This window comes from Pezoporus wallicus, unplaced genomic scaffold (assembly GCF_028554395.1).
Source record: "Pezoporus wallicus isolate ANWC-B61680 ecotype Strahan unplaced genomic scaffold, APGP_CSIRO_Pwel_v1 contig_3817, whole genome shotgun sequence".
In the NCBI taxonomy this organism is placed as follows: domain Eukaryota; kingdom Metazoa; phylum Chordata; class Aves; order Psittaciformes; family Psittacidae; genus Pezoporus; species Pezoporus wallicus.
Window position 1 is genome coordinate 8,061,721 of NW_026635157.1, and position 22,955 is coordinate 8,084,675.

The window sequence follows — 22,955 nt, forward strand, 5'->3', positions numbered from 1 at the left end:
AAAACAAGTCCAGGGGGATGGTGGAATATATAATAAACAAAAAAACAGGTAATAGAGATTTGAAATGTAGATAGTAAAGATGGGAATAGTCTGAGATTTAACATGTAGATAGTAAAGATAGAAACAGTCTCTATAATTATGTAGAATTATCTCCTAAGGGCAGATAATTTTCTTTATAAATCAAATTATGATTACTTTTTCTGAGGATGAGGGGAAAGGAATTGACCACTACTCTCAGAATTGCTCTTAGTCACTAATTCACAATGCAAATGGTCAGACACCAATTAACTTCTGGTTTTCCATTTTCTACCTTAATATAAAAGCTTAGAACCATAGTAATCACCTGTCACACAACAGATGCTTATCATTTCCAAAGGGTATAAATCTTACAGAAACAGTAGAATACATATGCTGTCCTACATACTGTGAATATTTAAAGTAAGTGGACTAACCCTTAGAAGAACATTAACAAATATTTTAAGTTGGTTTAAATAGCTATACTTAATATTGCTCAAACCAGTGCATTTTATTATCTTGAATTTTACTTTATTCAGAAGCACAGAAAAGTGTGTTGATGGAGTCTTCTTAGACAGCATGAACAAATGTAGAAATATTTTACAGCTATTCACGTGCGCTCCCAATGCAGTCATTTCTAAAACCGACTGATACTTTGAGATGATCCACAAGTACAGGATATTACTTATGCAAGGGAAGTAGTTTTAATGGTCTTTCAAGAGTCAATGAAAGCAATGAGAAAAGGAAGATTTTTAGCGGGGGGGGAAAGACCAAAAAATGTTAGTGGACTATAACTGAAATAGATTTTTCTGTAAGAAGATCTTTTAAGATCCAAAATTACTTCTCTATCACTTTGCAGCCTTCCAAGTTGTTCTAGAGTGATTGTTTTCAGTGAAACATATGAGTAAGATTTACTCATCTATTTCATCTTACCTTGTTGGTTATAAAAGTTATAAAGATAGGTGCTCGTGTTCATAGCTCCTAACTGCCAGTTTAATTTTACTTTTGAATGATAGAAAATCTGTACTTAGGCAAATCTATTCATTTATGGACTGTGTTTGAAGAACAAAACCTTTCTTTTCTGTGTTGGTTTCTTATACACAATATATATGCTTTTCTGTACCTACAGTATTGGGATGTTACATTGTTAACTGCCTGTAATACAGAGGTCCTTCATTTTTGTCCAGCAAATGGTTACGTATTCGTGAGGGTTATGTTGGCAGTTAATCAGTCTTCTCATTTTCACACTTTCCTGTCACCTTTTTTTGTGTATTTAGTGCTTCTTTAAAGCAAAATGCAGAATTCCGGTTAGAGTGAAGTCCCTACAGGTAGCATGTGTAAAGCGCTGTTAGCAATTTTTTTAAGCGTGTAACTGGTGTATGTGCGTACTGTATTAACTTGACAAGCCTTTAGCTGATGTCTTATATGGATAGTATAGTAGTGTGGATACATGCATCGCTTTCTTTTAAAAGATAATTTGAAAATTTAGGTCTTGTATTAGGTAGGAAATGGTGGAAAAGTGGGGTAATTGACCTTTGTAATTTATGGGCAGCAGCAGTAATACGGCAGATCTTTCCTGACTGATAAATCTTTTTGTATCCAGATATATTTGCAGAAATTGCTGTAATTTCATAATATTTCAAATAAAAGTAATATTCACTACTATGCTTTTTTAAACATGCCTGTTCATTTTAACAGTTGGTTTCTGTATCCTCTCAAACATACAGTATGTCTTGGCTTTTCAAGTGCATAGTTTCAGATGTATGTAGGCTTTCATGATAGCCCAGTCATTGTTCTGCTATTTATCTTCCTGACTTCTCTGGGGATCAGTTATCACATAGTCACTAAGGCAGGACTGCTTTTGTCTCCAACCACTTCTGTCTTATTCATTATTAACATGCTCAGGGGTGCAGCCCCCTAGTCTGCTTGTCCAGCATCTGCATCAAAAAGGCCTCGGTACATTCCAGAAGTCTGAATTGCTTTTAGTCTGTGTTTTTGTCTCATGAGCAGGTACTGAGGTGGTTAAAAACCTCCATGAGAGTTGTGGCCTGTGATTGTGAGACTTCTTCTTATACATACGCTCTTGACAAACCTGTCACCTGCTCTGAAGCATTCTTAGAGGTATTCAAACCCAACTAGGTATGGTCCTGAGCACTCTGCTCTAGGTAGACCAGCTGTAAGTACACGGGTTGTGCTGCATAGTTTCCACAGGAGCCTTTCCACTTTGGTGATACTGTGATCTTTACTAATGTCACACAAAGAACAGTCTGTGCTTGGGAAAGGTGCTGAATCTCTCTATTCAGCTTAAATGGTATTTTGTGTATTTCATCCTGCACTGGTGCATGGGATTATCGCTCCTCAAATGCAGGACTTTGCATTTCCCTTTGTTAAACGCCATAAGGTTCTTGTTGGCCCATTTTTGCAGCCTGTCAGTGTCTTCTGAATGGCAGCATGTCCATCTGGTGTATCAGCCACTCCTCCCAGTTTTTTATTGTCTGCAGACTCACTGAGTGTGCACTCAGTCCCATCATCCAGGTCATTAATGGAGTTGTTAAACAGTATCAACTCCTGGAGTGCACTACCAGTGGCTGATCTCCAGTTAGATTTCATGTGAGTGGTTACAAACCTGTGATCCCTGCAGCTCAGCCAATTTTCAGTGCAGTCCACTGCACTGTCTGTAAACACAGTCCATACTGTATCAGTTTGTCTGTGAGAATGTTGTGGGAGACACTGTTGAAAGTCTTGTTAAATCAAGGTTAACGTCTATTGTTTTCCAATCAGTGCTGTAGAGTACTGTGTAAGAGATGTAAAGTTTTGTCAAGAGTATGGTTAGAATTACTAAGAAAAAGTAATGAATTTTGACAAATAGTAATTAACAAAAGCAGATACAAGATATGGATTGTTTCTTATGTGTTATGTATAAAACACTTCAGTAGACAGGTTTGTTAAAATTTAACAAAATTAATTTAAATTTGAGAGGAATGCATAGAACTTAGATTTTCTTCCTCTCCATCCTGATAGCTTGTCGGTTGGAATTTTTCAAGTGTGTAACTCATTTTACCAGATCAGGTTTTCTGTATCTGCCTCAGTAAAGCTGCAGCTGTGTTGGTAGCTATTTCAGTCATTTGAAAAGTTTGCTAGATGTGTGTCTTTGGACAAAATCACCTCCTTTGAGTTTTACCTTTGTAACCTGGATTCCTGAAGTCCTATGGGGAGTCCTATTTCTCACTCAGATTTCTCTGTGTTGTATTTATAGCAGGTTATTTTATTCTTACTTGATTATTGTGTATGTTTAAACTTGCTGAATTTGTTTTCTTCTTTCTTTTCTTTTTTTTTTCTTTTCCTCTTTTTAGTAATGAGAAAATTTGTCTCATACCCATCTTTGATAATCAGAGCTGAGGTTTTATCTCTTCCTTGTTCTGTATAGTTTTGTTTATGCTCATGCTTCAGTGCTGATTTTATCATACCCATCCTGTAGTCTACTTTGCATCACTGCATTGTAGAATTATCCAGGACTTTATATTAGACATTCCTATATTTTCTTACCATATTCTCATCTTTGTACCTTCTTCCAGGATAATCCATTTCCTAGTTGATAATTTTTAAACCAATAAGAAAGTAACAAAAACTCTAGCTTTCAATTACCCATGAGAGACTTTAAAATCCCCTCTGGTTTTATTTGCCTTCCTTCTTTTAGCTAGTGAGCGTCTTTGGACAGTGAAATTAACTTCCTATACTCTCAGACACTGTTTTCCTATACTCTCAGACACCATTTTGCAGATCCGTGGCATGCTATCAAAGAAATGGCATGCATTTTTAGGCTTTATTCAACAATGACTCTTCAGTAACTCCCACTGTGTTCAAGACATGTTTTCTAAAATAAGTTTTAGGTTTCAGGTAGTTGTAATTAGCAGTGACCCTAATTGTTAACTATGTGGGAGATTGAAGCTTGAGTGTAAATACCGCACAGATCTTTTCACTAATTTTTAACTTCAATAAAACCAGTTAATTAAACTTGCTCTTAAAAATTAATTACGTATGTGCTAGAAACGTGATGGTTCTTGTATCTTAAAAAAAAAATCTCAAAAACAAAAAACACGTCTCTTTGGCAGGGCTGAGAACAATTAGAAATTTTCTCTCCATTAACACAACTGACAGTCAGAGGTGTTTTCCACCTATATAAAGTGAAAGCTTCAAAAGCAATCTTCTCACTCTCTCAAGATATTAACAGAACTGACTTTGCATTTAAGTTCTGTGTTATATTTGATAGAATATTTAAAACTTATTTTTTCAATCTCAAGCAAACAGTGAAATAGGTTTCTGTATCAAAGATATCAAAAAATTTATGGAGCAACTAAATGCTCTTAAAGTATTATTTTGATTTTTTTTCTTTAGAAGCAGAAAAGGAGATATATCAAGTAGCAAAATTTCTTTTTTTTTTAACAAGTACTGCCAAAAGTTACAACCTAAATGTATTTTGGTATCATTAATTACATTTTTCCAATATTTCATGCTTTTTACAACTTATATCCAACATCATATCTGCCTTCAGTACTCCTGTAGTCCTGGAGGACTTTAATGTTTATTTGGTTTGGGAGTATTTGTCTTGCTTTTGACATAATTATCTGTTACTGAAGGAGGAATGTATGTAGAAAGCTAGATCAATATGGCCATATTCTTTTCATATCTTATTAAGAAACTGATAAGGGAAAAAGGACTTGTGCAAATTATCATTGAAAACATATTAAATGAACCATTTAATTAATTTAACTATTAGAATAGCTTAGTTTTCTAATTTGAAAACCAATAGTAATAAAACATCTTGGCAATATATTAGAAAAGATTACTGAGTATATATTTATTGAGGGTGGCATGTATGTGTACTATGTAGTCCAAGTATAACATAAAATACAGTATTTGTAGTGTATCTCTGGCTATGTTTGGATATAGGTTGCTGGTATTTTCAAAGATGATGACTAAGAGAAAGCATGTAGTACAGCTAGCAACATCCCCAGCTTTCTCACACTATTGTGCTGAAGTTAGATAATGCTGACCTTGGGGGACTAGTTTTGTTTAGTGGGAGTGCTAGTACGAGCACCAGTTGGAGAAATCTGTTTATTGGGATCCAGTCTGTGCAGGCAAACTGAATGGCACACACATCACTGAATACTTTTTTTAATACTAACATATTACTGTAGATGCTGTATTCTGTAAAATTTTAAAGTAGGATTTAAATATATCTTTTTTTTTTTTTTTTAAGAGAAAATGCTTGAATGTGTGTAGATGACTTCTTGTGGAGAATATAAACATAAGAACTTTCAATTTGGGTTTATCAGTTCCCTGTTAAACTGTAAAATGTGTTGCCTCATTAGCTCACCCAACAGCTTCATTTAGATTTGCTGTGATGGGAAAAGCAATTAAGCATGCAGGGCTGCACAGATCAGAGCTATGGAAATGGTGCAGCAATTTGCTATAATGTCTAAGTCACTCCGAGAAATTTCTTTTTAGCCCCACACCTTCTTAAAGTTGGGGCAGGAGCATATTGTGGTGAAGAGTACCAAATACATACCTAATAGTGGTTCAGTACCCACACTATCACTTAAAAGTGGTTTGAATGTAATACTAGCTGCTAGGAGGAATAGGTGATGATGGAAACTAATTTTCCTTTTATATATAAAAGAATGCTTACAAAAAGGACGTAGATGTTGAATGGTCTCACAAAAGCAGGTTCTCAGTTTCATTAGTATCTGTGAGTCTGCTGGGCTTTTTTTTTCTGATATTAAGAAAGTAACGAAGTGACATTGTGAGGCCTGTTTAGTAGGGATTTAGTAGTTTGAGGTTTTTTTCCTGGAGGCCTGGTATGTTTATCTTTTCCTATTTATCCCTACTACTATAGAGGAAGAAATCAGAGTTTCCTCTTCACTATGGGTTAGTTGTAATGGCTTCAATGTGATCAGGCAGTCTGGGGTGGAAGTGTCTTTGATTAGTACTCTCCTACCAGTTTTCTTAAAGTCTTAAACTATATAGAAATACAGAACACTATCAGTATGTCCTGTAGAGGTGCTGCCAAAATAGAAAATGGTCTAAGAATATATAAGAAGTGCTTGCAGAATGTTTAGCTTCCTCCAAGCTACAATCTGCTTATAGTAGATTTTCATGTGTTTGAAAAGAATGTGCATTAAGATGAAAGAAATGCATGCCCAATAATTGTCTCTCACTTCTCAGTTATGTGTACATATTTTTATGCAGTTTGCTGTTTTCTAGCTCCATCATATATTTGAAGAACTGATCCTGCCTGACATATTTTTCAGAAATTTAAACTTTTAAAGTTTTTCAAGAAAATTCTTCTAACATTTTTATGGGGATGGAATTTTTTTAAAATGTGGCCTTTTCATTTAATTGTTCTAATGGGACAGTGGCTCTGAAAAATTAAAAATGTTGCAGACAGTTTTCTTTTGCACTTCTAAATACAGAAATATGAATCAGGTTTTGTTATTATAACAATTATCAAATTGCGACCTTGCAGAATCAAAAGGAAGCAAAATCACATTTTGCTGTAATTTGTAGAACTCAATTGCTTTTATCTCTGATTGGCTGAAGTAGGTATGTTTTCCTTCTTTTGAAAACTGAATTACTTAAACGCTCTCACCAGCCCCCATTTGGATAATAATAGCATTTGAAAACTGTTATGAGAAAGTGCAGAAAGCTAACATGTTTTAAGTAAATAAACTTGGTTTATTGTAGTCTCTATTTTTTTTAGTCTATTATTCTGGGTTTTAATTTTTTGCTATTGACCAAAGATAATACCTTTACATTCATTACAAGGCTTTATTTTAACTATAAAACACTGCATAGTCACAGAAATTATGATGAGTTAAGTTTTAGATCCAATTACCAGATTTTCTCTTTAGTTTTCAAAAGAGAGCAAGAGAACGGAGTAGAAACAGAGTACCAGCTATACCACAGATCATATTTTGCTGTACCATTTAAATTTCAAAGAAACTGTGTCTCAGTTTCTTCAATGAAAATAGAATATGAAGACATCTGCAGCCAGCCTTAGTTTGTACATCCCTGATCCTACTCCTTCAGCTCAGTCACTAGAACCATCTCTCCCCTCATCTTGCAGCTGACTTTAGCAGTAAATAAAAATTAAGTGTACCAAGACACATGTGTGTCCTCACCATAGTTTACAGACAGCTTATGTGATTGATTCTGCAGGGGAAGACTTCCTCAGACCTCTGTGGTCCTATTGTGCCACCAACACCAATGCCACAGTTTTGGCTCAAGGCACAAATACAGGACCTTGTCTTAAGATAGAAGAGCTGAATGTTTACATTTATAAAATTAATAGTAAAAGTTATTTTTTAATTTGAAAACAAAAGCTGTATAAATAGATTCATCTAGCCACAAAAATGTTCAAACACAATAGTAAAGACATAGAGGCAAAACCATTAACATTAATGACAATCTAGTTCTTCTGTTTTAAAAGGTTGGTTATCCACTTTCCTCTATCTGATTGATAAGATGTTATAAATGTCAGAAGAGTTTGTATTTTCTGGTTAAACTTGCTAGAATTGTTTATACTGAGATCAAAGATACATATGTTCCTTTATTATATGTTCTTTTTCATGTTTCTTCTAGGCAGGTTAATTAAAATATTTCACTAAAAATTACACTAAATACAGAGCACAATAACAGCAATCTTTGAAGATTCCAAAATCTTTATCAAAAGAACACCATTTATATTTACTTGAAATTGGTGTATGTTAGGGTAATTACTGCTGTGCCTTCAGGCTAAAGGAAGTACTCTCAGCCAAATTATACAAGGGTGTGGATTAAATGAAGCATTACTCTCTGTTTGGCAGCAGTGGATATAGATTGCAAAATCAGGGTGTGACGTAGTACTGAGGAAAGACTCTGCCAAAAGTGATTTAGCCTGAGTGTGCCCTTACTTTCTCAATTATGTGGATCCTAAACCAACCAAATCTAATTAATTCCTAAGTAGGGAGGTCCTGTTAACTATTTTCAGTCTGAGCTTGTCTGTACTTTCAGATAGAATCATAGAATAGGTAGGGTTGGAAAGGACCTTAAGATCATCTTATTTCAACCCCCGTCATGGGCAGGGATACCTCACCCTACACCGTGTCACCCAAGGTTCTGTCCAGCCTGGCCTTAAGCACTGCCAGGGATGGAGCATTTACCACTTCTTTGGGCAACCTGTTCCAGTGCCTCACCACCCTCACAGAGCTTGTCTGTAATTTCTGAGCTGTTGAGCCACAAACCCAAGTGTTGACAGAGTGCATGCTTAGATGCAGTTCTGCCTGGTTTTAGAGGTGGAAAACAATTCTTCTGCCCAAGGGCTGTGCAGGAAAGTATCAATTCCCTGTCTAGCAGTTCAGGTTCAGCAAGAATGCTGTCTATACAGCAATAAGCATAAGTGAATAAGATGGAAGGAAATTGATTCCCTCCTTGTGTTGCTCCAATCCTTCTGTTACTACCATTTCCAGAGGAGCTGGGAGGACTGCTACTGACCAAGTAGCAGCCGCACAGGTGAGAGGTATCTCCTCCTTCCTGGAGGAGACCTAAGTTCTTAGTCTTCATTCCTGGTTTTGACAAGTGGGCAAAAGCCAAGTAATTTTAAAATTATTTAAATTAATAAGTATTATTAAATTGAAATAATTAAATATAAAATAATTACAATTTAAAAATGTGTTTCTGAGATATACAATCCATCCTTTTTTTGGTATACATGCATACTTTTCCAACTGTTTTAAAAACCCTTGCTAATTCTGTAGGTAGATCTTTTTCTGTGTGAAATAACTAAACTTTCATGGATTCATATGCAACTGTTATCGTCGTTGCTTAAGCACAAAGTTCAGTGACAGCAGGCTTTCTTCACATGACTTATTCTATTAATAGAACACCTTTTAAATTAACTTTGGGTATTTGTGTTCCATATTATGGTCTGCAATAAACTGTGATACCAATGCAGCTTGACACTGATTTTGTTGGTTCTATAGAAACTAATGCTAGAGGATGGTGGCTTGGGAAAGCATTGAGAAAGCAGCAGGCATGTACAGAGAAGTGAAGGCCTCTCTTGGGTGTGTAGTTTACACATTGCTATTGTCATACAACCTAGGTACTCGGTATTGTTTACAGAGCTGGCCTCAACATGATGCTTTGATCCAGGTGAAATGAAGGCTTCTCTGGAGCATGTCTTCTCACTGTTAGCTTGCTTTCTTGCTCACTGGAGGTTATAAAGAGCAGTGACGCATTGCTTGCTGGCTTCATCTGGGGTGGTAGAATTACCTTAAAACTCTGCCCCTGAAAACTTGTATTTGGGTGTTTTCTGCAACCTTATGGCATGCTCCAGTGAAGGAACAGATTGCACAGGTTCCTTCCTCATCTTTTCTCCTCACAACTGGGACTCAGTTTCTTCAGTTTTTACCTCCTCGGCCAGAGGAAAAAGATCCAAATGACACACAGGCAAATTAAAAAAAATAACTCTTCTACAGTCTTTCCTGCTCATATGGCCCGAGACTTTGCTCTGGTGTGCTGGGGCAGTTCTGCAACTGTGTAGCTGGTAGTATTTGAAACTCTGTATCTCATCTGAAGATTGATTCCAGTATGTAGTATCCCCATATGCTTCTAGATATCACATTACCTTTTCCTATCCTGTTAATGTCTCTGTTTTGAATAAAGGGCCACTGTCTGTACTTCAGCTGTCTATGCTAACATCTGGTGCCTCATTGATTGTTTGTTGTTTGGTTTTTTTTCCAGATTAGCTGAAGGGTGTTGCAGTGGCACGTGTTGATACAGGTCTTTCTGGAATCTTTTCAGAGCCTGACTAGTCAAAGGAAGCGGACTGCTGCAGCTAATATGCCAAATAATAAAATATACTCAATATATGTTGAGGATCTTTTCATGTGATGAAGTGTTCAATAACAGAAAATATTTTGAGAATTTTTTCACCAAATTTCTCATTATCGCTATCCACCAGTAGAGCATAAGAAGCACTGGACAGTGTCCACTAAATACACATCTATATCACATTATGTACACCTTTAACAGTAGTTTATTGGAAAGTTGTTCTTGTGCTAAGGAGCACTTGCATCTTTTTCTGTCTACTCATATGCCTAAAGGATCTTCAGCAATTGAAATTAAAAGTCTTCCTCCAAATCAGCTTTTCTTACCAAACCAAATAATTTTCAGGGTAAGTTCCAGGAATCCCACAAAGAAAACAAGGTGTTTCTAGGGTCATCTGCATCACCAGTTCTTAACAATTTGGCACATGCAAATGTGCAAAAACCACCTAGAAAGATTTAACAACTGTGTGCTTTATGCGAACAAGGCTATTGAGGCATATACTTTGAGAGTTCCAAACTTACCAAATATTGCTAGACAGTTTTCTGTGTTTTGTACAGTTGTTTGGTCCTTTTGAAGAAACAAATATTTGTAGCAGTTGGCAAATAAGTCTGTTTTAAAGAAACCTCGATACCAATTGCAGTGATTTGCATTGCAGATTGAACCTTGGAGAGGTGTCTGTTCTCTCAAGGATATCCAGAGTTGTGGAAATGTGGTCTTGGCCCAAAGCTGGGCACAGTCCATCTTTATGAACCTTCGTGTCTTGGTTTGCTGTCTTTGACCTCTCCTCAGATCAGGTACCACTTTGTAAATGAAAGGGAGTATTGCCTCCTAAGATGTTCTTTGCAAACGGTTTCCTTTCCATGCTTAATTTTTCAGTATCCTCCATCTAAGACCCAAAGACAAATCTGTCTAGAACAGATTGCTTTCAGCTCTTTGTCAAGTGATAATTCTTGGGGTAGAGTCTCTTACTAGAAGGTGGCCCTTAATGGCTAAGTCATCTTTTTTATGTTCCCCAACGTATCATAACATTTGATATTCACGTATTTGTATAACCAGTTGTAGCTTCTGATGGAGAACTTGCATGGTGGCTGAAGGCTGAGAGTATAACAATAGTGATACTTTCTAGAGAGCATTCTAAAAATCCACTGATGTAAAAATAGTAGCAGGTGGCTATTGCATTATAGAGAACTTTGCAGACCTTGTAGGTGAATGAAACTGAAAAATCAGCATTGTGGAAGCTAGTGCTCAACTGGATCTGCAGTGTGTTGCTTTAATGTTGGATTTAACTTTTCAATATATTTTTCTTTACAATGGATGATGCCAATATTATTCTCAAGAGCTTTGTCACATATTCACAAGGATGTGTATTAAGATTTTGTTACCAGATTTGCTACAGGCCATTGTTTTATTTCCATACAGTTTGAAGTTAATTAGAAAGGATTTACTTATTTGTATATGCTCTAATCCCTGATAAATAGAAAAATGTAGTACTTTCTCAGAATAGTTTGTTCATAAATTGTCTGAAAACTTGAAAGCGTGCATGCACAAAAACTCACGTGTGGTAGGTTGCTTTCACCATACTCATGTTCTCATGAAGTATCTGACCGATCTGGTTTCTGAACTACGAAATGGAGAGTAAACTTAGGAATGTATTTTAAAGACATAGCTTTCTATTTCTGACAATACAAGAATTGTGTCTGCTGTTGACTTTTTTAATTTATTCTCTTGATTTTAGACTATATTAAAATTCTTATAAAATGGTTTCCTGATTTCCTGTCTGCCGATGACACTGCATTTCTCAGATTAATAATGTATGAATTGTTTGGCAATGTCATGGAATTTTTTGGTAATATTTTCTCAAAATGAATATTCAGTACTAGCTGAAGGTGCTAGTTTAATGGAGAAAGTAGGCTAGATGCAAACTAGTAGTTATTCTGGTCATGGCAAAGACCTGAAATATCAAGCTGACTTTTTTTTCCCTAGGGACAGTACATATGTTCTTCAAGCACTTTCAAGATTTTTTTTTATTTGAATTTTTTTAAATATTTTTTTGGGTCTCAGTCAGGACTTGATTTGACACTCAGAGGCTGCTGGGTAATGCAGAAACTCAGTAGTTCATGCAGCAGCTAGTTATTTTTTCTTAGCTGAAAAAGCTGTGCATTGCAGAAATGTTAAGGGCTGATTTTGAGAAGTATTTGTGATATTCTAAGCATGTTTTCTTACAGCTTTCCATTTGTAGAGCAACAGGCTAATTTGGTTTAAGTAACTAGGAGTAACTAGCCATTGCTGAATTTCAGCTGTGGGATGCAAAGTAAATTGGTTTGTTTTCCTTCCTGGTGTAACTTTTGTTCTTTGTCTTTTATCCCTAGTCAAGTATGTTTTTTAAAGACATGAGTAAACCTCCTGAGGTCAGTAGACATCTGACTTCTAGAGTTGCAGGTAGAGTTAAATTCTATTTAATTGTATCACACAGAAATTAACTGAATTAATAAATATAATTTAACTGTACTACATATTTTTAGGGAATATAAGCATAAATCCTTCTTGAGATCTCCATTTCCTCTTATTCAGGGAGGGTCAGTTAATGCGGAAGCAAAAATATTACCAACCTAAAAGTGAAGGTTGCTACTTCAGTGCCTCCCTAACTCTAAGGGACTGAAACTTTTCTATTTCATGAAGTAGTGTAATACCACAGGCTTTATTTAATAGAATGTAAAATAAGTTTCTTCTCAAATTTGTTTTAGTTTGTTTGCTTTTGAATAGTCCTGGTAAGCTTAGCAAAACTAATAATGACTTTCTCGGGATATCTGCAGCACTGGAAGAAAAATAACTCTTATTAATACAAAGTATGCGTCATAGTCTGCTTTTTCCTTACATCTTTTTTATCTGCTATCTAGAACTTGTAAATAATATTGCCAATCTGATTTCAGAATGCTGATAATATCTGTGCAGGCTTATTGATGTTTGCTGTAGAGTCACTTTCTGTTCTCTACACTGTAGAAAGAAACAACTGCATACTATACCCCCTGCTCATTTTAAGTTGTATCTGCTGCCATTATGATGTAACGTTAGAGATTGTCATAAATTAGCGCATTCCTGATTAGCATGAATTCAATAAGTGTTCTTCAAAAGAATGCCTTTGGACACGTGCTACTACTTGCATTGTTTATATATGGTACTGTAGAAACTTAACATTTGCAAGAAAAATGTAAGATGATGATTTGATAAGATTACTCAGAAATAATTAGGTGGGTGTGTAGGCTGCTAAATGTATTTGATTTTAATCTCTAATTAAAAAGTTGGATTTTTTAATTGTTTTTGTGATGCAATAGTTTTTACTTCATTATACCTTCTGTAAATAGGGGCCAGATTCTGCCTGTTCACTGTCCCTAAGTACAGGATAAATCTGTTTCTATGAAACAGTGTTCTTCTCCAAGCCAGTGAGAGACTATCTCCATAGCTCCTTCGGGAGGATTATTCTAAGACTCGGAGCAAATAGATGTTGTTGCCCTTGTATGCCTTGAAAGGAATAAAAATGATGGCTAACCTCAAATGAATATCTCTATGCATTCTTTTGGCTGATGGTAGATATAATTATGTTGTGGGATATGGCGCTGCCAGCAGCATAGTGTTTTTTCATGTTAGTGCTGTCTGATTCTGAGGTATCTCATATGAGGATTGGAATTGGAGTTACAGCAAAGGTATCTGTCTGTGGATCTACAGGTGTGAATTCAAGCCTTGCTCCATTCCATTGCGCCGGTGTTCACTTACCTCTGCTGCAAGGGCGTGCTTGGTCATTTTGGTTGGGGAATCAGAGGCAACCAGATGCAGTAACTAGAGATAACTGTGCCAGTCTTTGGATAAGAAAGATAATCTTTTTAAGCACACTAGACCAGTTGTCTGTCTCAGTTTAGGAAGACTCTGACTGACTCATGGTTTGAGATGCCAGAGTTCTCTGAATATCTGGAGTTGGGACATCTACTGGAAAAATCACGTGTTAGTGTGAAAGAAGCTGCAGCAATATTGTGAAACTGCATGGTACTGAATTATGTAACTCCCTAGAGTTACTTTTCTGGGTAGCTGTTTTTAATACCAGGATTTAATAAAATAATTGGGTAAATATTGCACTTTTTTCATTGAAAGCTTATTCTTCTTTGCAGACTTTTCTGCATAGCATAGTATTTTGAATGGCAGTCATGGCCTGATCTATTGACGTAAGTTCCCAAATTTCTTGTATTTTGTGAGTTTACAAGTCTTCATTGTGTTATTGGGGATGGGAAAGGGAAACAAAAAGAAGTTATGCTTTTCTGCCTATCAGCATAGCTCTGTTTTGGATTAACTGGGGAGGGAGGGCTTGTTTTGTCATTGCCATCTAAATCAGTCTCATCAGTAACTGTAGGAGTGACATCTGGCAGCAGTACAACTAAGGCTTCTCTTTCACATTTTTTAAAGTTTACGTGACATGAAAACAGAGTGGTCATATCTGACTGGTAACATAAATTAACAGAAGTTTCTCTATAGAACTTATAGAAAGTAATACAGTAAACAGGGAGGGATTTTATTTTCCTATAGATTTTGTGTTCTTGTTTTAAGTGGGTAGATTGGAACCCCACTTAGAAAATGAGAGCGACATTGAGGAGATACTTCTTTTCCAGATTCTCTGGTAAAAGAAAAGGGTTGGGAAAAGACAAGGAAAGGGCTGGTAACAGCATGGGCTCATCTGACATGGAGTAGACTTATATCAGTTCAGAATGCATTGCAAGAATATAATGGCTGTTTGTAGAAGTCCTTTGCATTCAGCAGTGATGCCATCGCAGTGCTTTCTTTTGTATATAAACTTAAACATTGTATGTGAGAACCATCTATTTTGAGAATAGACATTTTAAGTGGCTTGCAAGATATGCCTCTTAAGAGAATTAACCATTTCCTTTGGCATCATGTTAGGATAACTGTTTTAGAAAGAATGCTGAAAATACTGTGTTCCTTGTCTCACTTTGGACTGCTTTTCGATCTAGTTTTCTTGCTCTGCCTTCAGCCGACTGTGTTCTAACGTAGTTTTATAAGCTATGATATAGATTAAACTTCATTTAAACAGTTTTCAATACACTTTGGTCCTATCCATTCTCCAGTTCAATTTGGAATATGTTCAAAATAGTAGGTGTTAGGCTAAGTTATGTAGAGCAGAAGTTGAAGTCGGTTTTCACCTATAAAATTGGCTATTAGGAAAACAAAAGGTACACTTGTGTACCTTGTCTGGGTGCATCCATTCCTTTATGTGAACTCCATCTGAAAATGTTTGCACTGGGTTTTGAAAGTATTTGTGATCCTGTGTTTAAATAAAGGAAAACAGATTCTTACCCAGTGTATAAACAATCTTTTTATTTAATGAATTCTGTTTGATCTGTTAAAACATAATTGTGAGGATAAGGCCTTTAAGGGAAGATAAATATATTTATATAATTACAAAATTACCTTCTTTCTCTTATACTTAGCTTGAAAAATTACAGTAAGAACTGAGTAATACTTCTCTGAAAGATTTCACTTTAATAAAAAACCTCAAAACTTTGCTTGGAATCCTGAAGTACAGATTATACTGCATACTACAATCCTTTCATCACAAAGGCCATACTTTTGAGTAGGTGACTGTGCTGAGAACATAATTCTGTTTACTGGGAGCAGTTTTAAAGCCACAGAAGATAAGTGGGACAAGAACTGAGCTGATATCCATATAATTCATCTCATATCTGAACTTTTTTTTTTCCCAGTATTTGTTGTTTATTTGGGGATATTTTAACTATGCCATGTTACCACAATATAAATTATAAGAAGGTCTGCAATAAGAAATACTGTTTCTTAGAGGAGAGAGTTTATTTTCAGATCTTTCAGGATTTGTTTGTGGGGCTTTTAGGTGTTAATAATTAGTATAAACTTGAAACTCAAAACCAGGATAATCTGGAACTGGAATAGGTAAGATTAATTTTTTCTCTCTCCATGCTTTAGAGGGCTTAATCACAGAAATGTCTGAATATTATATTTTTCCAATTTTCTTAGCTATGTATGTATTTGTTTGTTGGTGTTCTGTGATTTTTCTGAGTATTTTCGAGAATGAAGTTTTCAATGATTTCATTAACTGTAGATTCCATGAGACTGGAATCCTTGGAGATTTATGATGCACAAGTACCTTTATTAATAAAAGAATTAATTTATTGATAGCATTTCACAAAGGGAGAAAAAGCTTTCTTTTGAAAAGTTAATTAAAATATCAATTTTGTAATGAATGTTCTCTCAGCCTCTATTTAGAAGAGGATTTTTTCAAATAAACATTTAATAGTAGGTGACTGTAGACACTCCAGTAGGATAATAGTGGAATTATGTGGCTCCCTAGAAGGACCTAGTTTTTCCCTATTCTAGCTTTTTTGCTATTAATTTAAAACATATAATAGCTAAAGATGGTGTTACTTGAAAGAAAGTGTTCTTAATTATGTTTATATACATATTGTTGTTACATACATATTGTGTTGCATATTATTATACATAATTATGTATAGCATATATATATGTATATAACAATTATTTTGTTATATACATAACAAGTGCTACTTTGAGGCGTTGTTGCTGTTACCATATAAATTTCTATATAAGTTTAATCTGTTTGGAAATGAACTCATCTATTTCCTGTGTATTTCAGCCCAGCTATTTAGAATTTAATCACTTTAGATTAATGTGCTTACCTAGAGCAGAGAAAGCAGGCAGTAAAATTTGGAACTTGGTAGTACAGACGTGTTTGGAGCAGGAGGACAGCTACTTGATTTCTGTCTTCTTTTCTCTTTAGTTGTAATCATACTGACAGGATATATTGCCTGAAGTGACCCAGGGGAACTAAGGATAGACTTTCAGTTCACTGTTCAAATTGTACAGGAAACTAATAGAGTTTCAGACTCCCTCTCAAGGCAGACAGCTATGCTATTTTTCAAAAGATACCAGTTCTTCAGTAGGCATTTAGCTAAACCCTGCACGTTTGGGCTCCTAAGAGAATTGTAGCAAGAGGACTATGTGGACCATAAAAAGAGCTGTACTGCTTTTAAATTGTGTCCATGTGAACATTCTGATCATTTGAGAAAAAGCAACAGCATCTCTATTTGAGACATCTTAACATCACATTTAGACAATAGCAGCGGGTTCTTCTAGAAAGAAATTATCCTTCTCATGTGAAATGAAGAATCAATGCAGAGTAATAGGAGATACAGTAATTCAAATGTTAATCCTTTCATAGGGAATATTAGCTTCTTAAGGTGTACAGGGTTTTATGAAGGTGAAGACATCAAATGCTGTTAAAGAAGATTGTTGGAGAGTTCAAGTAAACCTTCTGAATGAACAAAAATGCTGCTTCACTAGTGATTCTGAAGCATCTTTAAGATAAGACAGATAAACCTGGGTGTTGTTCCTTTTAGGTTGGACCTTAGCTCAGGCTAAATGAGAGTCCCCACAGGTCACGGTGTCCTACATTTTTGAATGAAGTGGAAATGTCCTTCTGTAATCCTGACCTCAGTTTCACTACCTCACTTTAATAGCTGAAAAGTTTGCACAGGCTGGATCAGAGAGAACCTAAGCAGGCACTGCTGAGGCTGTTAGTCACACCTGCTCAGTGACAATTACATGCTTCATCAAGCATGGAACCCTGTCAAACTAATAGTGTGTAAAATTGCTTTAAAAATCTACTGCATCATTTGAGAAAGAAGGGATGGGTATTCCCTTGCTTGCTGAATGGACCTTGTTTTGTGAATTAGGAATATTTGAAGAGGTTTTGTTGTGTTTTGTGTTGGTTTTTTTTTTGTTTGTTTGTTCTTTTGCTTTGGTTTTTTTTTTTAATATGACCACTCTAAATTAGGAGCTACTAAACAAAGGCTTAGTAACTGAAAACTACTAACAGATAACACTAAAGACTAGTTTGAGGTAACCAATAGGCATGCTTAATATTACTAAATAGCACTGGCTCTGTGGAGCACAGAATATTTGAACCCAAGTGTAATGTGGTCTGTTTAGTCATTGCACCTCAAGCAAAGTAATAAGAATTTCGTGTTTGTTTTGGAAGGCTCTAGCCATGGAAAGTGCTAAGTTAGAACCAGCGCCAGTGCTAGAATTCAGTACAGCACTCCTTGTGTCTTTGAGCTACACATCTGTCTCTCCTATGCTTGCCGCAGAACAGGTCCGCACTGCCCTTTATTGAGGCTTAATTAGGGATATCAGTCTGAGCATAAAGTTTTCACCTGGCAAGCAGCTAAATGTAGAGACTGCACAGAAGTACTCATACAAAAACATACAGTCCCGAAGTACTTGGAGGAAATACATCTTTTCCTTAGAACAAGAGCATCAGTGATATTACTGATAAAAATACGGGTTAATATTTATTTTAATGAAAGTTTGAACATTTTTCCAAACAAGCAATTGTTTTAATAATTTATTTTATATAGGTTTTGTCTTAGAATGGGTTTGTGTGAACTGGCACAACACTACAATGCTCATATTGAAAATCCTATGGTAGAATATTAAGCTGTCTAAAGAAGAAAATATTTTATTACACATACATCTTATTGGTCTTGAGTTTGGGATTTATTTATCAAGAAATTAATATCGCACTTGTGTACAATAGTATATCCATATGTAGTAGTATCTCTGAGGCGGCTTGCTTTGGAACTCTGTGAGTATGTAGATAACAATATTAAGAGGAATAATATGCCCACTGGTTTTTGGTGTTAGCAACTAGCTTATTTGTAAAAGGGTTAGCTTCAGGTCTGCCTGACTAGGGGTTGAGTTCAGAACTTGTTTCTATTCTCATCTCTTCTTAAAAGAGATGGAAAAAAGTAATAAAAATCTAAGTAAGCCTTTCAGAATTAAGCATTTCAGAATATATACAAGCTGTTTTGAAATTAAGATTGTAAAATTTTTAATCATACACAAAATTGAAGAATCAGTTATTACAGGATTTCTAACAAGTATGAAATTATTTGCGTGCAGAAGAACTGCAGGAGCATGGTTTAACTATAATTACTTGAGCTTGCAGCTTTTTTATTTAGAATTGTCTAAATTATCTCAATCATTAAACATTTTTGAGTAAACCTCCTGTGAAAGTCAAAACCACTAGGTTTTAGAAAGTATACTATAGATGGAGGTGTGCAAGCTTCCTTGTGGAGCTGTGCCAGGACATTAGAAGTCTGAATCTGAAAAGTCCTCTTTATTCAGATACTGGATTCCTCAAGAGTAGGTTTTTTGAGTGGCAAATAAAAGAGTTTTCAGAACTTCTTCCTCTTTGAAAACAAAACTTGTTTCAAATCTAGTGTCTCACAGAGAAAATCCGGCGGGCTTAACTATGTGTTGTCTGGCATCTCTATACTTGAGAAACCATTCTCCAACAAAGCGGTAGCATTTTTCACTGTCATGTTCAACAGTTTTCAGATTTTTGTATCTTTTCTTTTTAAGATGTTTTCTTAAGTATACAGCTGGGGAGACCAATAACAAAAAGATAAATCCATAGATGATGAAAGGATTTTCCTGAGCTTAGTAGTTAACATAATAGTTTGAAAAGAAAAGAATTTACAAGTACTTGTTGAAGTGCACTATGTAGAGAGTGAATAAAATAAACAGCAAGATGTGTTGTGATAGGAACTCAGTGATCAAAGAGAGCTACTGAATAGACATAGTTATTCTTTCAGATAAAATAAGGAAGTAATTCCTTTGAGAGTTTTTGTTGGAAAACTTTGTATGCATTACTCAGAAATTCAATGAAGAGAAAAGCAATACAGCCTAGATAATAGTGTCAGCTTTGAGCGCAAGGTGGCATGTGGACATAGCTTCAGCTATTTCTCCAAACCATTTGAATGGAAATATTGGATTAGTTAACCTTGTGTCAGGTCTGTTAGTTAAATAAACCCTCCAACTGTTCCTGATTGAAGGTTGCATAGTTGTAACTGAAAGATGCTGCTGCTTTTCATTACAATTTTGTCAAACATGTCCTGCTAACATAATGATTTTAAAATAAAATGGTTTATTCGATGGAAAAGGATAACAAGCAGAAAATTCACAGCCTTTTCTTTTCACAGGGTGTTTCAGCCCAGTAGGAAATCCTCTTAGCCGAACACTATTGGGTAGACTACAGACGGTAAGGAATTCTATCTTTGCATTTTTTTTAAATTGGTGTTTAACTATAAAATGTCATTATTCACAAGTTCTCACTGTAGAGAGGAGGGGTTTTTTATCCTGCCTTTATTCACAAAAGAGATATCTTCAAGAAAATTGTCTACATGGGAAAATAAGCTTTTGCTGCAGCAAGCTGGTAGTGAAATCACATATCTGCAAATTTAAAACTTTATATTTTTTCATTATTTAGTTTTTGTTGTTTAGAAATAAATAAGCTAAAACCACAGTACTGTGGTTTTGATTGTAAGTAAGAATACCAGCATTGATAAGTCGGGAGAGAAAGCTGGGACAATAACCTGAAGTTGAATCCTATTTGAAGCACCATGTTTTCATTGTTTACTCATTCCTCACCTTTTTATAACAGGTGAAATCAGAGATATCTTGTATTTAATTGCTTATCTGTTAAATATTGATTGAAAACTTATAGGAATTATATTTGTTCCTTTCTTTATTTTCTGGTTTCCTGATCACCATAATAAAAATCCAACAAAATTTGTAAATGCCATTAATTCCAACTATACACTTCATAAAACTGAATTAAACACAAATCATGTGGAGAGACTAGTGACAGAAGAACAATTAACTCTGAATACTGATCATATGTGTGCCTCTATAAAGCTGGACTTGTACTGGAGATGTTAATCCTCCTGCACCCATGGACAGAATGTCATGCTTTAATATTATGTCTTAATTGCTAGCTATTGGTAATTTTTCAGAGAAATGTCAGAAATGAAGGTAAATTAATTTGGGTCATTTATAGGTGTTTAACAATTTGGATTTGGGGTTTTGGTTTGGGTTGGCTTAGGGGGTTTTTTGGGCCTATTTTATTTAACAGAATTTATTAATAGAGTTCTGGAAGGCTGGTAAGATACATAGGATCCCCCAAGAAATTTTGAAATTAGGGTTGTACATTGCTGTTTCGTTAGGAGCTAAAGGGTTCTTGTTTTCATATTTTCAATTTTTTAGCCGTCAGTATCTAATTTTTAGGAAAATGTATAAATTGTTCAATCAGTATTTGTGTTCTCCATCACAGCAAGCTCAATAGATGTTTACAGGATCAACTGTTTTGGAAAATACTAAGTAGCAGCTAATTTATAATATTTTTTTTTTTTTCTGAGAGAGTTAAATTAAGGTTTTGAATACTTTTGTTACTTTTTCTGTTATAAATGCAGTAATATATGTAAGTCCAGGTAAACTGAGTAGTTTATATCAAGAAAATAGCATATTTACAAATGTCAAAAATAATTGAAGAGGTTTTGAATAATTTGAGGAGCTGGAATATTTCATATGCTTCTGAATTGATCTTTTTTCCTTTTTTTTTTCTTTACTTTCTGGGATTTTTTTTTTGAGGGGGGAAGGAAGGGGTGTTGTTTTTTGGTTTGTTTTTTTTTTTGGAGAGGGGTGTTGGTGGTGGGAGAGGGTTATCCCTGTAGGCTTTACTGCAGCAGCTGTGTTTGCAATTCTGTTTTCTGTTTGTATATTGCAGGTTTCAATAAAATGCAGCCTGGCACAGTTTTGGGTTTGTTTTGTTTTGTTTTTTTTCCTCTAGGCAGATTATAGATTCCCATACTTATTAAATATTGAAGGGCTGTAATCAAATAAGGATTGTAATCATCTAAAGCCTAAGGAAGTAACTTTACAGTGTCTACAGACAGATTAATTAAGGCCCAGGAAGAATACATTATTCTTAGCAGTAAATACTTTTAGAATAATTCTAATTTAACTATTTATATGATCCTTGTACTTCTGTTTCCCACAGACTAAATTTGTACAGTTAGGTGTCCTGAGCTAGGAGAGTGTTGACAATTTATTAGACCGGAGAACCAGAACAGAAATATGACAGTGCTAACAATATTCAATTATATTATGCTACATCTCAGCTTCTTTAGCATGTCATTAATAACTTCAATTACTGGGGTAAAGAGATTGTATGGTATCCTTAGGAAAGGAGAGGATTAAGAAAATTTCTAACCCTTGGGTTCATAAGAAAAAACAAAAACAATAGAACAACTTTAAAAGCTCAGATTGATTCTATACAATTTTTAAGTGTTTTATATATTATCTTGCTTTTAGGCCAGTTGTGGGGGTTTTTTGAGCAGTATAAATTAATGTCTTGTCTCCTTTAAAAGACAAATGAAAAGGAAACAGAACCTAGACTATTACACACTGAGACACAGATTTACTGAACAGACGAGAAGTTTTAACACTCATTCCCTGTTTTACAGTTTAGTGTTTGCGCAAGTAATGCTCCCAGTTTCTCTTCCATTCTGGCAGATAGCAGGTATAGGGAGGTGAAGTGGAGAGAAGCAGTGATACTGTGCAGCATCCAAGAAATTGCTGTTGTTGTTCATGTCCCTGAGTCTGTCACTCTAATGGGAAAACAAGGGAGGGTGGCTTTGGCCCTGTGTGCACGCACATGGGGCTCACTCGGGTAGTCCAATGACTGCCTAAAATTAATCTTAGAAAAGGTTATTTTCCAAGTGTAGTTATTAAGAGTCGAAGACTAATTAGAAGTGGGACTTAGTCTCTATGTTTATTCTGTTACAAGGAAGAGTGTGTTTACATATGAGGAAGCAGCATATGAAACCATCAGTATTACATTTTGCCATATTTTTTTCTTTAAACTTTGGTATTGTGGTGTTTCAAATGTTATTTGTTCAGTAGTAGAAATGAAATGCTGATTTTAATTTTTTTACAGGAATGGCAGTAATAACATATCACTTGTTCTTACTCGGTGCTGCTTCTCCGTAAGAGAATAAATACTATCTAATGACCAGATGCTGTTGACCACTATACATCTGCATGAATAAAAGCAAAACCTCCATTACCACAATCACTGAAGCTTCCCAATTAAAAAGAAGCCATAAACATTTTAATTG

General features: G+C 35.3%; 1 protein-coding gene across 4 annotated transcripts in view; it reads left to right on the forward strand.

Moving 5' to 3' along the window:
• AHI1 (Abelson helper integration site 1) overlaps positions 1-22,955 on the forward strand; it is an 85,265-nt gene that overhangs the window by 41,298 nt on the left and 21,012 nt on the right. For 2 of the 4 annotated variants that reach the window (XM_057407900.1, XM_057407904.1), the window contains exon 20: positions 19,980-20,038. In XM_057407900.1, coding sequence (XP_057263883.1) covers positions 19,980-20,038 — 59 coding nt within the window. Of the gene's footprint in view, positions 1-4,127; positions 4,228-9,795; positions 9,935-19,979; positions 20,039-22,955 lie in introns of those variants that run through there. The other 2 variants (XM_057407917.1, XM_057407909.1) reach the window with 2 other exon arrangements.